The sequence below is a fragment of the Lonchura striata genome, chromosome 3 (genome assembly GCF_046129695.1).
Source record: "Lonchura striata isolate bLonStr1 chromosome 3, bLonStr1.mat, whole genome shotgun sequence".
NCBI lineage: Eukaryota > Metazoa > Chordata > Aves > Passeriformes > Estrildidae > Lonchura > Lonchura striata.
In genome coordinates, this window is record NC_134605.1 from 92,101,625 (window position 1) to 92,116,660 (window position 15,036).

At 34.9% G+C, this 15,036-nt stretch overlaps 1 protein-coding gene across 4 annotated transcripts in view; it reads left to right on the forward strand.

Annotated features, from left to right (window-relative positions):
* The window catches only part of CSMD1 (CUB and Sushi multiple domains 1), a 1,051,796-nt gene that overhangs the window by 546,340 nt on the left and 490,420 nt on the right, over positions 1 to 15,036 (forward strand). For all 4 annotated transcript variants that reach the window (XM_021551131.2, XM_031504428.2, XM_021551132.2 and 1 more), the window contains 2 exons: positions 1,273 to 1,467; positions 12,312 to 12,519. In XM_021551131.2, the coding sequence (XP_021406806.2) occupies positions 1,273 to 1,467; positions 12,312 to 12,519 (403 nt within the window). The remainder of the gene's footprint in view (positions 1 to 1,272; positions 1,468 to 12,311; positions 12,520 to 15,036) is intronic.

The window sequence follows — 15,036 nt, forward strand, 5'->3', positions numbered from 1 at the left end:
AATTACTATCATTTAAATTCTACTGTAACTAACTGAGTAATGAATTGAGGGCGTGCATTCACTAATTGAACTTACATGGTATAATTGGGCATAATTAATATTGATATAATTCTTTAAAACATTCTGAGAATATGCTTATATTAAGTAATTAATCCTCTCATCATGCAGGTTAGAGGTTGGTATGGTTATATTTATTCTGCAGGTGGGTAGAGTAAGGAAAAAGAGGAAATATGGGGTGAAAGAATTTCTTCATTGAATAAATGTGCCTTCTGAAATGATACCTGAATTATATGTGAGCTTTTCAAAGAATTATTTCTTTGGTGCACATGTTTTTCTTCTGTGCTCTTTCATGATGCATTTTAGTTCTCTGCACTTATTTGTTTTCCTCTAAGGGAAATTAAAGAATTTTAATTTGTACTACTTCAGTGAAAGGAACAGTGTGCCATTAAAAACTTTCAAAGAAGTTTGAGAACAAAACCAATTGAATTTTCCTTCTCCCCTACACACATTTTTGGTTTTTTGTAGGTGAAGGAGTATCATCTTCAAGATGCTCACTTGTTCAGACAGTATCTTTCAAATAACTAATAATTACAAATGGTAGTAAGTTTCTGCAATTAAAAAAATGTGTCCATTCATATTTTCCCAATGCCACTGCTTAGTTCCCTTGATATTTTCTGATTCTTTTAACAAATTTTGACTTAATTTATTTTATAGAACTTGAACTAATATGAAACTAAGAAGAAAATCAAAGTTCTTTTATATACTTGAGGCTTTCATTTACTGTCAGAGAGCAATTAATCATTGGATTCTTTTAAACTGCTATTTCACTACCTAAATGAAAACTGTACATAAAGGGCTTTCTACTACCTGCACCTTAAATTATGTTGTATTAATATCTTTGCAATACTTATAAGGTAAATACTTATAAGGTAAATAAGAAGTTCTTTCACTCCATTCAAAGGCAAGCAGCAAGACATGTAGGATGCTTTGCTTGAAAATAGATCTATAAAGAACTTCTTTGAATGAGTATTAAACCAAGAACTGAATTTGAAGTTAACTTTGAAAGCAATGGCATCTATTAAAAGCTGAAATGTTTTGCTCAAGTAGATTCCATAACCTAATTTCACCTTGTTTGTATGAGGAATCATGTTAAAAAAAAACAAACAAAAAAACAAAACCAATGCCAAATAGTCAAATATGATTGTTAGACAAGTATTGTTATTTAATTCTGCAAATTTTAACTGTAGTGTGTTTCATTCTTTCTTTTGGCAGTATTACCTAGTCATACATGTGGCAACCCAGGAGAAATACCTAAAGGAGTACTTCATGGAACCAGATTCAACATTGGAGATAAAATCCGATATGGCTGTATCCCTGGTTACATCCTGGAAGGCCATGCTATGTTGACATGTATTGTGAGTCCTGGGAATGGTGCATCGTGGGATTTTCCAGTTCCTTTTTGCAGAGGTAAATAATAAAGACATGAAGTATCTTTTAAATACAAGCACCAGATTAAATAAATTTATTTTGAGGCATTTTTTCTCCCCTAAATTGAAGTGTACCAATGTACTGTCTAAAAATTAACAACATTTAAAACTGTAATAATTCAAGCACTCCAGAGTTAGCATTCAGAGATACACATTATCTACTCATCTTTTTTTCTTTCTGTTTAGGTTGGGCATAGCTATATCAATTTCATGACAGGACCTGGCCAGGGGAAAAGCTTCAGTGATGTAAATTTTGAAGGGTGATCCAGTCACTTTGAAGGGTGGTCCAGCGCTTTGAGTCCTACTCCTGTTCAGAGCATGGATAACTTCAAAGTTGTGTCAGATTGCCCAGGGCTTTGCCTAGTTGAAAATTTAATATCTCCATGGATGAAGATTCTAAAGTCTCTCTGGAAACCTGTTATGGTTCCCAGCTGTCCTCATTCTCACATCCAATTTAAATTAGAATTTTACAGATTACATCTACTTCTTTTTCTCCAGTGGGTCTATAAAAAGATTCTGTTTCCCTTCTGCCTATTTCCTAAACTAAACAGTGCTGTTAGATTTTCACATACCCTCCACTTTTCCAGTCTGAATAATCCTTTTCCTTCATCCTCGTCTCATACAATGTGTTCTTCAGCATCTTGAAGTTATACTGGCCATTCTCTGGGCTTTTTCTAGTCTGTCAATGTCAATGTCTCTTTTGTCCTGAAGGACCCTAGGCTGGACAAAGCATTCCAGATGAGCCTCCTAAGTGTCAAGCAGATTAGCTTTCTCTCTCTTTAGCTTCTGGCTTTGTTCTTGCTCATGCACCCCATGCAAGGTAAGCTTTCAATACAGCAGAGGTGCACCATACACTCAGCTTGTGTTTCACCTAGACTTTGAGTCCTTTTGTCAGAGCTGTGACCTATCAACTAATTTTTACATTGAATGATCCTGGTCCAGGTACAGGACTTTGCATTGCTGTTTTGGAATTTCATGAGTTTTCTGTTATTCTTCCAGCTGGTTAAATCCTGCCATAAAAGTCTGTCTGAATGGCAGTTCTGCCCTTCAAGACATCAGCCCATGATATCCTGTTGAAATCTGCTATGCTGAAGTCCAAGGTGTTGATTCTATAAATTGCCTTTTTCACTTCCCTCAAGATACTCAGCTAATGGTTATTGTAACCACAGCTACTGTTAAATATGATTTATCTGAATGCTCTTTGTTCATACATCAGATTAGTCTGTCCAGTGCCTAAATTAAAAAAAAAAAATGTGATATCAGGTATGTAGTAGTGACATCAGTTATCTAGCTAGAGGACATTGCTTGCCCTCTGCTATGCTGCCTGCCATCCAGAGATGCTGGGATGGTTGCAGTCTCTGATGATAACCAGAACTTGTGTCTGGGAAACTTCTAGTACTTGGACAGTTTTGATTACTGCTTAACCAGATGGCCTGTAGCAGATATTCATAATAGTGACCTCTCTTGACTTTCCCTTCTTATCTAGCCCACAGGAGCTCAGGAGCATATTGAAGAGAGCTCTGTTAATTCAAGATCCAACTTTGTGTATAGTTCAGCCTCTCCTTTCTTTCCTGCATTTCCCAACAATCTGTTTCTATCCACTGGAGCCATCCATTCAGGTGAACTGTCCCACCACAGTTCTGTGACTGTAAATGCACTTTCAGTTTGTCCAGTGTGCATCCCATAGAGCACATTTTTGCATACAGGCACTTCAAATGGCTTCATATTGTTTTGTGAGAGAGCGGGAGGGAGAGAAACATTTTTGTCTCCACGTCTTCTCCCCAGGCTTGTTCTCCCATTTGCTTTTAGGTTTTGGTGTTTGTCCATGACAAACTTAGAGCTCTCTTCACTAAGTCAGTAGACCTCTTGCCCTGTTCAGCCAGGCAAATCCTATGTCTCACCACCATCCTCATTCCTTGAAGCAGACCCTGAGGTCAGAAGTCAAAGATCTGTTGGCCAGCACCAGCTCCTTCATAAGGTCCTGTTCTGCTGGAATCTGATACTCCTACCTGAAGTTTTGCCCTTGTATTAAGGAGAACCCCTCTGGTCTCTGTGTTCTTCAGCCTGTTCTCATGTCCTGTGGACACCCTTTTTGCTACTCCTACCACTACATTTTATCAGTCTGGAGCATATGCCATGAGGTAGCCCTTTCCATTCACTATGACTTCAAGCAAGACATGTTCCCCTATTGTTTTTCTAAGAACCTTGATCTTTTCCATGAAAGCATCTTTTGCTACAGTTCTGTTTCCAGATAGTATTTTTCTTTCTCGTCATCATAAACTAATTTCATGGTACACATTCAAGATAACATAACAGAGTTAATAAAGCTCTGAAGCTTACTAAAAAACTTATCAGCCTTGTTCTCTGTGGTATGTTTCCCTAGTTTTGCTGATACTGAACAAATACTACTTTCTGCAGTTTTGTTGCACAATAATTCTAAAAATATTTAGAAGCTGGTGTCCCATAATTTATACATTGTCTAACTATATAACTGCTGGTTTTGCTAGAAGAATTCCTAGTGGATTACTAAGTCTCCTGGAAGATGTAGACAGCATTGACTCTTGTCTTTGCTATTTTGTTTCTCTGGCTTCTGCTCAGTTTCAGAAATTCTCTTCTTGCAGTATAGCCATAGTGAGAGTGGTTGTGCTGAAAGTTCATTGATGACTTTGAATGAACTCTGAACAGAAATCAAATTAATCAATGCAATTTTTAGAAAGTTTAGAGAATTTCACTGTTAAGACATTTGCTTTTAATTTTCCTTTTTAATTTTTTTTTTTCTTTCAATAAAAATCCTGGATCCCCGAAATAAGAAACAGTCCCCAGAGAAAAGTTCAAATGTAAATCCTGAAAGATAAGGCAATTATTAAAACCTAGTCCTATTTTTCCATAAGGTAATTAAGAGCAGCTATGGACATTCCAACTATTATAAGAAAGCTGGAAAGTTTACTGCGAGTTTCTACAAAAAAATTGTACAGATATATAGAATTACACTTACAAATTATATTTTTGTATACTTGACAAAAATATTCAAATAGAATCAATGGCCAACCTATATTCTGTTAATATGTAGGGGTTTTGTCCCGAGAATTATAAAGTTCTTTGTTGTCTCAATCTCAGCTATCATAATGGTGTCACCCAAGACATTTGTCTTCTTTTTCTTGAGGTTGAAATATGTGTAGTACAATCTGAAACATTTTGAAAGTTAATTTCATTCTCTTCAGTAGTTCCACTAATAGCTGATTTATGATATGTGACTACTTCTAAATGAACTTTGTATAATTGGGTTCTCAATTCTCAGTAATTTTGAGAATCCCTAGTTGATTATAGTTGCATGAGTCAAGATTTTTATGAAACTAACATTAGGAATACAAATTGGATTAGAGATATTACAATGGTAAGCTTTTTCTCACAATAAAAATAGCTGTGAAGGAAAGAACATGTAATATATTATAATTAAAAACACATCCATCTATTGTAGGAAAAATAAAGACAATAAGGTAAAAAAGATCCTTTTTCAGAAAAGTCGAAAAGGAACAAGTAATGATTATCAGGTTTCTGATTTAAGAACTACTATTGGAGAAATATTGTGGTTAAAATATATATATTTACACACACACACACACACACACACACACACATGTGCACACACATATATTTATATATGTATTATATATAAATATCACACAAATATATATAATATATATATATATTTATATATATCTAAAATAAAAAAAGGTATTCCTTGATAAATGATGAAAGGAAAAAGAGTCTGATTCACTTAGAGTAAAATACAGTGAATAGAGAGACGTAAAGCTGATGTTTTTGAAAAAAATAGCAAAGAGAAATTTATGATTTTGTTGTTATGCATACCTTCTGAGGTAGCAAGCAATTCTGTTATAATTTCTTCTCAGATTCTGATGTTTAGACAAATACGGTTTTATAAGTTTAAGGAGGGGAAAAATATCCCATATTTATCCATGTTTGCAATTTTAAAAATTAAAAAGAAAAATAAAAAGAACATTTTCCAATAATTTTGCTTATTGATTTTACATTACATGATACATTGATTTGATCAATTTATTTATATCATTACATGATTTATTGATTTTACATTCCATGATACATGATACATTACATGATAAAACGAGAATATTTTCATTATATTCACCATATAGTCTCTAATTTTTAAAGTGACATAGTAGATTCCAATCTGAGAAATTTTGTTCACTTCCAGAATAATCTGATTTGGTGCAGTATTTAGATTGAGATGAAATTTGGAAAAAGCCCTCATTGTAACTAGTCTAAAAAGAAATCAGAGAGTGTTTCAGGAAAAGCAAATAGGGAAGCAAACACTGTGTCATTTCTGACACGGTAGTGCAGGACTAGTAGATCACACCTAGAGATTTAAGGACACAGATACAAGTAGTTTTATCTCTCTCTCTCTCTGTGTGTGTGTGTGTGTGTATAGATATATATTTACACACACATTTTATTTAGATGTTCTGGTTCTAGCATGTGGCAGTAGGTATGGAGGGACCTGATAAAAAATGAAAAGATGCCAGGTCAAAGCTTGATCTGTGAAATAAGGGGCCTGGAAGCTGGGAACAAGTGAAAAAATGAGATAACCAGCACAATGAAGACATAGCAGAGGTATCCAGAATGATGCAGTAAAGTTGAAGAATGGAAAACAAAACTTCAGCCTGATCACAAGCAATATGAGCAAAAATGAGATTACTACTGATTAATTTTTTAACTTCTTAACTGTCTTCTCTTAAAACCATGTTTTTGCATAAAAAAATGTGTTAGAGTTGGGATTTTGATTTTAAGTTTGCTCAAATACAAACTATCAATTCAGAAAATAACTTTGCTGTCTGGCTAGTATATAATTAGTCCATCACTATTTCTGTATTATTTGAAGTATGTAACTTTTTTGACTGATAGATCAGATATCCAGAGTGGATGGAGAAGAAATAGGTCTTTAATATAAAAATATATTATGGTAATATATTATATAACTTACAGACTGATGTGATAGAATAAATAATTAAAGATTAATAAATAAAGCAAAATGTTTACAAAATAAAAACCAGTGCAAGATTACCCATTTGAGTCCATTATTCTCAGGGGCCATAAGTGTGGAATGACCCCACTGAGGTCTACTTAGATCAAGATCACTGGAATCTCAAAGCTAAAGTGTTCAAAGTAATGCTGCAGCTGAAGTTGTTGCCCACAAGTCCCTAAATAAACTGCAATAATTTTTGTGTTTCTACTTTGTACATACTATTAGCTTCATGTGAGAAATATGATAATTTAATATATGTAAAATAGATTCTGTTTTGCTAAACTACAGTAATTTCTGAAATTTTAACCAACACCCCCCCAAAAATTCTACTTAGAGAGCAATCCAAATTATTTTGAAGTGCCCTTTGACAACCATGTAGATAGAAATAAAATTAATCTTAGATGCATGGTCTAATGAGCATTTAACTTATGTGAAGTTGATCAACAGCAAAAGAAATTGAGAAAGGGAGGCAAACTGATTAGAGCACTTAGATGAGATGCAGTACATCTGGATTCAAGTGATGATACAAAAAACCCCAAGCAACATCTAGCAAGTTTCTATTTTTTATAACACAGAAAAGAAGCAGAGGTGTTGGCTTTTACCCATTCAAAATAAAGTCAGTAAAAATCTAAAATTGTAAAGATGAAGAAGTAGAGGTGTATATTTTGATGGTTAAATAGCTGTCTGCCTGGTGGAATTAAATTAGATAAATGTGCTATCTGATGAATGCATAATGCTACACTATTGTAACACTGTGATTGGTCATTCTGAATCTGCAGTTTAGCAGCTTGACAGTTGGCAATGACACACTAAAATTTTCTTTTAAACTTTTCATTTATATAATATGCTTGTTTCTATGTTTTTGTCAGTGAGATATTTTAAAATGGTAATTTTAAAGTCCCATTTTAAAAAGGCTATTACCAAATTTCTCATACTAACCTTTTTGAAAATATACAGAGCATGTGTTTGTGAAAGTAGTCATTCATCATTATTTCATAGATGTGTTCTCTATACTGAGGATTTTTTTAAAATGTAGTACAATTATCTACTTTCTCAAAAACAAACTACAGAAAAATGCCATTCAATAAAGAATTGAATAAATTTTAGAATCATAGAATGTCTCAAGTTGGAAGGGAGCCATAAGGATCCTTGACTCCAACTCCTTGAAGGCCTAAAATTAAACTACATGGCTAAGAAAGAGCAATATTGCAATGCTCTTTGAGCTCCAACTATCCTGTGCCATGACTATTTCCCTGGGGAACCTAATGCAGTGACTGGCTAGTCTCCCAGTGAAGAGCCTTTTCCTAATGTCCAGTATGAGCTTCCTCTGACACAGCTTCATTCTGTTCCCTTGTGTCGTCTCCATGGTCCCCAGGCCAAGGTCACCATGTCCCTCTCTGCTGCCTGCCTGGAGCAGTTGCAGAGGGTCATGAGGCCATCCTTCAGCCTTCTCCAGGCTGAACAAGACAAGAGACCTCAGCCACTCTTCCTAAGTCTTGCCCTCAAGACCACCTCTGCACACACACAGATAGGTTGATGTCCTTCATAGATTGAGACATCCAGAACTGCATGCAGTACCTGAGGTGGGCCCGTTCCAGAGCTGTGCAGCATGGGACAGTCTCCCTCGCCCAGCTGGTGATGCCTGATGCTCCCCAGGACACGGCTGGCCCTCCTGGCTGCCAGGGAACCGCTGACTCACATCCAACTTGCTGTCAACCCAAACCCCCGCATCTCTCTACGTGGATGTGCTCTCCAGACTCAATAAAGAAATAACTTTTTCAGAGAAGCTTTTAATAAGGCTTGATAAATAATTTAGGCCCATGGCTCATTTAGAACCCTCTAAGGCTGCAATTTTCTTTAATTGATAAGACTTATAAAATGTGACTCAAAATGACAATATGTCATTTGATGATGATTCATAAAGTATCACTCAAATTTTTAATTGCACCTATGCAATTACTAGTGATAGATAAGGAAATTACTACTAATAACATAAGAAGAAAAAAACTTTATTACTATGAATTTTATGTACTTTAAAGCACCACTATATATTTATCACTTATTTTCAAAGAGTAGCGTAGTAATGTGATTTTCCACTTGAAGAGTTTTCAATATAAACTTCAAGTGGAAAAGACAATTAAAATATTTAAATTCAAATTCTAAGTTAATTTTGAAAGATTCTTAATAAAATTTGAAAGGTTAGGTTAGTATTAAGGTTTTTTGCTCTGTTCTGCTTTGTTTTTATTATGCAATAAATATTATTTTATTTGCATAAGCATTTTATTATGTGGTATATTAAAAAAGGCACATAGAATAAAGAACACTGCACTCTGAAAAGCATTTGTGTGGTGACGAGAGAAAGTTCTGTAAAAAATGATTGAATGTTCAAAAAAGGCACCAAAACCAATTCAAAGGAAGTTTTCTAAGATACTGGTTTTGTTCTTCATCCTTGGCTATCTGCTTATCAAGGCATGCATCTCACTTGTAGCAAAATTCATTTATGCAAAATATGGCTTACTAAAATTGTCATATTATTATTTTTGGTGGAATTACTATTTCTAGCTTGAAGAAAAATGAAAGGTTTTTCATTGACTTCCATAGTGGTACTTCTCATTTTTTTGCATGCATAAACTTGATGGATATGTTTATCTGTTTTATCTAAGCTACACATCTATACAGTATACATATTTTTTGTCAAGTGGTGCCAGCCATATGTTTTTGCATGTGTACTTTATATGACATGCATATTCTCTAAATTCAGATCACTTAATTCCTGACTACGGAGAGATCCAAATGTTTGTAGCTTTATACTTCAAGTAGTCATTTATGCTGATACAAACAGCACTTTGTGCAGTTGCTTACAACTTGAAAATAACCATAAGTGTTTGGAATTAATTACTTGCACACTTTAAAATGCAATTTGTAAATCACATAGAGTTTGAATTCATGAAGCCTCAGGCACTATCTGCTATCAAATTACTGCAAGCACACTGAGGCGCTGAGATTCCTGAGCAGTAACTCTCTCAAAAGCATAACATAGAGAAGGCTGTGGCCAAAAATGACGATCGGTCCAAGGAGGCCAACTTGCTCTGGGACCAGCTGTGTAAGACCAGACAGTTTATGTCCTACCCTGTGAGCAATGTGGCCACATCTACCTGCCTGCCTGCAATGCATTATGCTTTACTATTCAACAGTCTGGTTGCCTTAGCCTGTGTTCCAATTGTGATGAAGGAAATACCCACACCTGTCAAAGAAAAAATACTCTTTGGTTCAGGCTGGTTTCTGTGGTCTTACCTAGCTGACCAATATTCTTTTTCTGTTTCTGTGTTATCTTGACTTCTTGCAAATCTCTTCAGAATGGTGTTGTGAATAGACTAAAAGGCTATGCATCCCATTGGGCAGATAGTGTAGTAGTCTGAGCTCCTTTGGCCGTCATTGGTAATGCACAGTGTATAAATTTAGATTTTTGTATATGGTTGCCAGTAATAATAAACAACATTTCAGCTGCAAAAGTCTTAGCTTTAGAGCTCAAAGATTATTCAAGGTGCTCTTCTGTAGCAGGAGCAGTGAAGAGTATTGTATTTAACACTAGTATGTTACTTAAAATCAGTATAAACAGTGAGAGATGGTATAATTGAGGATGCTGTCATACAGAAATTTAACAGTAGCAGCTACTACCAAAGAGATATGGGTGACTTCGGATTTTCCTTATCTTGCTGGTTACCCTACATAGGAAAAGACTGTCTGCTAGCTTTCAAGAATACAGGTGGAACTGTCATGTGCTAGAAACTGAAACTTAAAAGTGCAGGTACAGGATGTATGATATTAATTTGTTTTTTCTTTTCTGGGTTGGATGATGATCTGAAATGAAGGGCTAGAAAGTTATTTAAAAAATAAACAAAACACAAAGAAACAAAAAAAACCCAAAACTGCAACAAAAATCCCCTCAAACACACACACACAACACACACACACACACACACACACAGAAACACTGGGCAAAAAAGAGGCATTTTACATAACACTCAGTAACAAAACTCAATTCTTCTTTAATTTTCACTTCCTTTCCCCCTTTCATTCCTCAGTGGTACAATGGCCCTTTCAATATGCACTGTATAAAAAAACAGAAATTGAGGAAGGAATCACAGAAATGGCCTGATTTCAGCAACAAAAAAGAAATCTTTTAGGAAAGTCTATTCTAGTTTTAATCCTTCATTTTTAAAAGGAACAAACACTTATAAATATCAGGATGTAGAATGTAAGAGATGAAATTTAATGAAGAAACATGATCTCCTCTGAAAATTTGTGTGCCAAAAATTAAATCAATAAGGCTTTGGTAGTCAAGGTTATGTTATATTTGTGTACATCAAAATTTACTTTTGCATGTAGAAGTGTAAAAATTGAGACATTCAGCAGCTTTCTCTCTTCTTTTTAGTCAAATTAATGCTCTATACATTACTTAAACATTAAAGAAATTTTTCTGTTTCTGTCTTTTTTTAAATTCTTCCTTTTACTTCTGTCACTTATTGGCTCTTTAGCGCCTTTAAATAGTCTCCTTTTTCTAATGTCCAGACCCAGTATTCTTCCTTTGATTCACAAATCCTTTTTTTTCTTCAAATATTCCTTTAAAACACACTTTCACTGACAGGCTTTCAATTATGATTGAGAAGAGCAGCTCTACTCATACCCTTTTCTGTTGTCTTAATTAGCTATTCAGTTATTATCCTAATTAGACTATAAGTACCTTGTGTTATGTACCTTGCCAAGCTATGTGGTTTTGAATCTCCACGTGCACTTATAGTGTGCAAATACCTAATGATAGTAGCAGTAAGTAAAGATGAAAACTGAGATAAAAACAATTGCCTCTCTTCTGATCCTTCTCCTATGCAGAAATATTTTTAATTACTATTTCTTTGGCTTTCATTGCCACATTATCAAAAAGCAAAAGCTACCTGATGAATTTTTAATTTCTTATGTCAATGAATGGTATGGATGATCATATTTTCTTGGTGTTAGCAAGGAAAATACAAGACATTTGCTAAATCCTTTGAAAAATATTAAATAACATTCAAGATTTAGGAGAAAATTCCTATGCTTTTAATTTTAAAAAAATGTTAATAGTAATTAAAAATATACATTATTAACTGATGATGCATGAACCTTGGAAGGTCCATCTGGCACCAGAACCTTCTGAATTCATTTGTCATCTGTAAACATCCTGATTCAAAATGAAAAAAAAAAAAAAAAAAAAAAAAAGAGGAAGAACAGTATAATGTTAGTTTAGGACACTGAGAAATAAAGGAATTTCTTTCTGTTTTTTTTGTTTGTTTTTTTTTTTTTTTAATAGGAAATAAATGAAAGAAAATAATTGTTCAATATTTTAAAATTTGTATCACAAAAAGTCTAACTGTGTTTCCATGATTTGTTGCCCAGTTCTTTTTTATGCTTCTTCTGTGCACACATTTGCAGGGTCAGGTTATCCAGCTCATAAAAGATGTCCCTGATAAACTTCTTTCTTGTTTGGCCTGTTGCTGGAGTGACACCAACAGGGAAAAAGTCAGAAAACCCAAACCAAAAACATCTGCTGCTTAAAGGCCAGGCAATATTACATTCCATTCACCTGGACAATATTTTGTTTCTGTGTGTGCATATTTATGGGTCCTCAGTGAGTAGAGAAGGTCTGGGTTTATAGCAGAAACAAGGATAGTGCTTTACTTTTTTTGAAGTGCTGCTTCATTAGTAATTGATATTCTGTTTGTCAGCTGAAGGAGCCTGTGGAGGGACACTACGTGGGACAAGTGGAATTATTTCAAGTCCACACTTCCCTTCTGAGTATGAAAATAATGCTGATTGTACCTGGACCATATTGGCTGAACCAGGAGACACCATTGCTTTGGTCTTCACTGACTTCCAGTTAGAGGAAGGATATGACTTCCTAGAGATCAGTGGAACGGAAGCACCATCAATATGGTAAGTCAAAGATCTTTTAAAGACCTCACTTCCTGTTTTTCTTTTTTTGGTACCTAACTGAAAAAATGTCAGAGGATATTTAAGATATTTTCTACCCATTAGCAATGACCATTTTTTATGTTTCTTTTCTGGTCCCTTTCACCTTTCAGAATTGAAAATAAAAATAGTTTCCTTCTGTTTCTTTCCATATCTTTGTCCTTCCTCTTATTTTCCTCCATCTGCCAGAGTTATATTTGTACAGTATCTTATCAGTGAGCATTTAATTCATGTTACATATTTGAACTTGGTATAAGAACATTCTGATGCTGTGTCTTGAATGACATATTATAGTATTGTAGTTCAGCAAGGAAAGAGAACAAAAGTCAGCCTGAGTAAAACAGGAATATATAGACACCTAATAGATGGCATCTTATTCTAAACAGGCTGTAATTCAGTCTCACTAGGTGTACGCATGTATGCAAGCATTACTATCTTATGTTAGCTGATGTTAAAACTGTTTGCTTAGAAATATTAGGGATTAGTAATTGTAATACCAAATCTATGTTCTTTATACTAAGTAAAATATTATAGTTTTGCCTGTGGGAATGGATTAAGCTGTGGAACAGTTTGTATTATAATTTCTTTGCAGCCTACACATGCAGGCTTTTCATCTCTGAAAATATCTTGTGCTTGACATATGCACCATTGCTCGAAAATTTAGCCTAGAAAAATGTAGATCTTCTCACAGATGACTGATGGTTATTATCTTCAGAATGCCTTTCTAGAGATAGGAAACAATCTCACTATTATTTTGATGTCATAACAGGCTAGACAGTGAAATATATATTTATAATTGTGAAGTTTTAGCTAGCATCTGATCTTTTGAAAATCTGTCAATAAAAATGTGTGGTAACTATTCTTGACAACTATGTACAAACTTCAGTTTAAAGACACATGTAGATCTACGTCACTGATGCCAAGATGATTTTTTTGCCTTTTCTTTTATATACTTTTTATATAACTTTTATGTATCCTCAGTATTCTTAGTATGCATACTTGTAGTTCCTTAAGTCTGATAACTTAGCATAGCCCTAGTATTTTGTTAGGCCAAGAGACAAAACACCCTAAAGGCCTCAAAGCTGGAGGCTGGAAAACCCCATGCTATCTTGGGAAACCAAGGTCCTCTCTAGAACATGTCCTGTAAACTAAAAATTTGGTCCATCCAGGGGGGAATTCCTAAGATGAAGGAGTATCACACCATTCATCCAGGCCTCCCATTGGAGTATATTTGTTAGATGTGCTAATTTGTAAATTCTGTAAATTGTATACACAATCTATCATGTGCGTGCATTGTGGCACGTTCCACCTTGGCAAAATGGTGCACCATAAGGATCCTTATTAAATACCAAGGTAAAACCCCTTATTGTGTGTGGCACTCAATTTTCTAAGACCAGGAAAAGGCATAATCACAAGATTACTTTCCTACATTTCCCCATGCGCAAAATTGTAATGGCAGTCAATGAAGCAGCTTGGTATCAAATTAAGTGCTCATGTCTGAAGTACAATGTGTGAATACCCCTTTGCCTCTCACTCATGCACAGACATGCACAACAATCATTAATGCAAAGTTTTCTTCTTAGGGGTTCGTTCTAAGGATTAGAAACTGAAATCTTGAAGGGGAAAGACTAATGTAGTTTTGCTACAAAATGTAAAAGTATGTCGACTTGTTTTTGTTTAAGAGACTACTAGACACTTTACAACATACTTGTGCTTTTGAATTCTGGTAATAGATGAAGTAGGATATGAGCAGAAGGCATTGGAAACATTCTGCATTGATCTCATGCAATATTGGTCTGCTTTACATTGGAACAGAGATATAATAAGAATTTTATTTCTCCTAGAATTCAATCTCAACATTTTTCTTGTTTTCTGTGGTATGCTGCAGATCATTACTGAGCACTGATCATTAAAACCCGGATTCATTGTGTGTTCCTAAGATCATAGAATCATACTATAATTTGCGTTGGCAGGAAACTTAAAGACCATCTAGTAATACCCCTCTACTGTGATCAAGGAATCTTTAACTGGATCATGTTGCTCAGTCCTGACCTTGAATGTTTCTGGGCATAGACATCCAGCACCTCTCAGGGCTACGTTTTCCAGTATTTCTCTATGCTCACTGTCAAAAAAATGTCTTCTTTATATGTAGACTAAATCTACCCTCTTTAAAAGCATTACACCTTGTCCTATCAGATCAGGTTCTGCTAAAAAACATCTGTTCCTTTCTTTCTTGTAAACCTCTTTTTAAGTACTGAAAGGCTGAGAAGAGATTTCCACAGAGCCTTCTCTTTCCTGGATGAACAACCACAACTCTCTAAGCCTTTTCTTATATGAGAAATGTTAAAGATTTCATTCATTTTGTACTTGGTCGAACAGGTCCATGTCTTCCCTGTGCTGAGACACAGAGCTGGATGCAGCACTCTAGGTGTGGTCTCACCAGGGCAGAGCAGAGGGGCAGAATCCCTTCCTTTGCCCTGC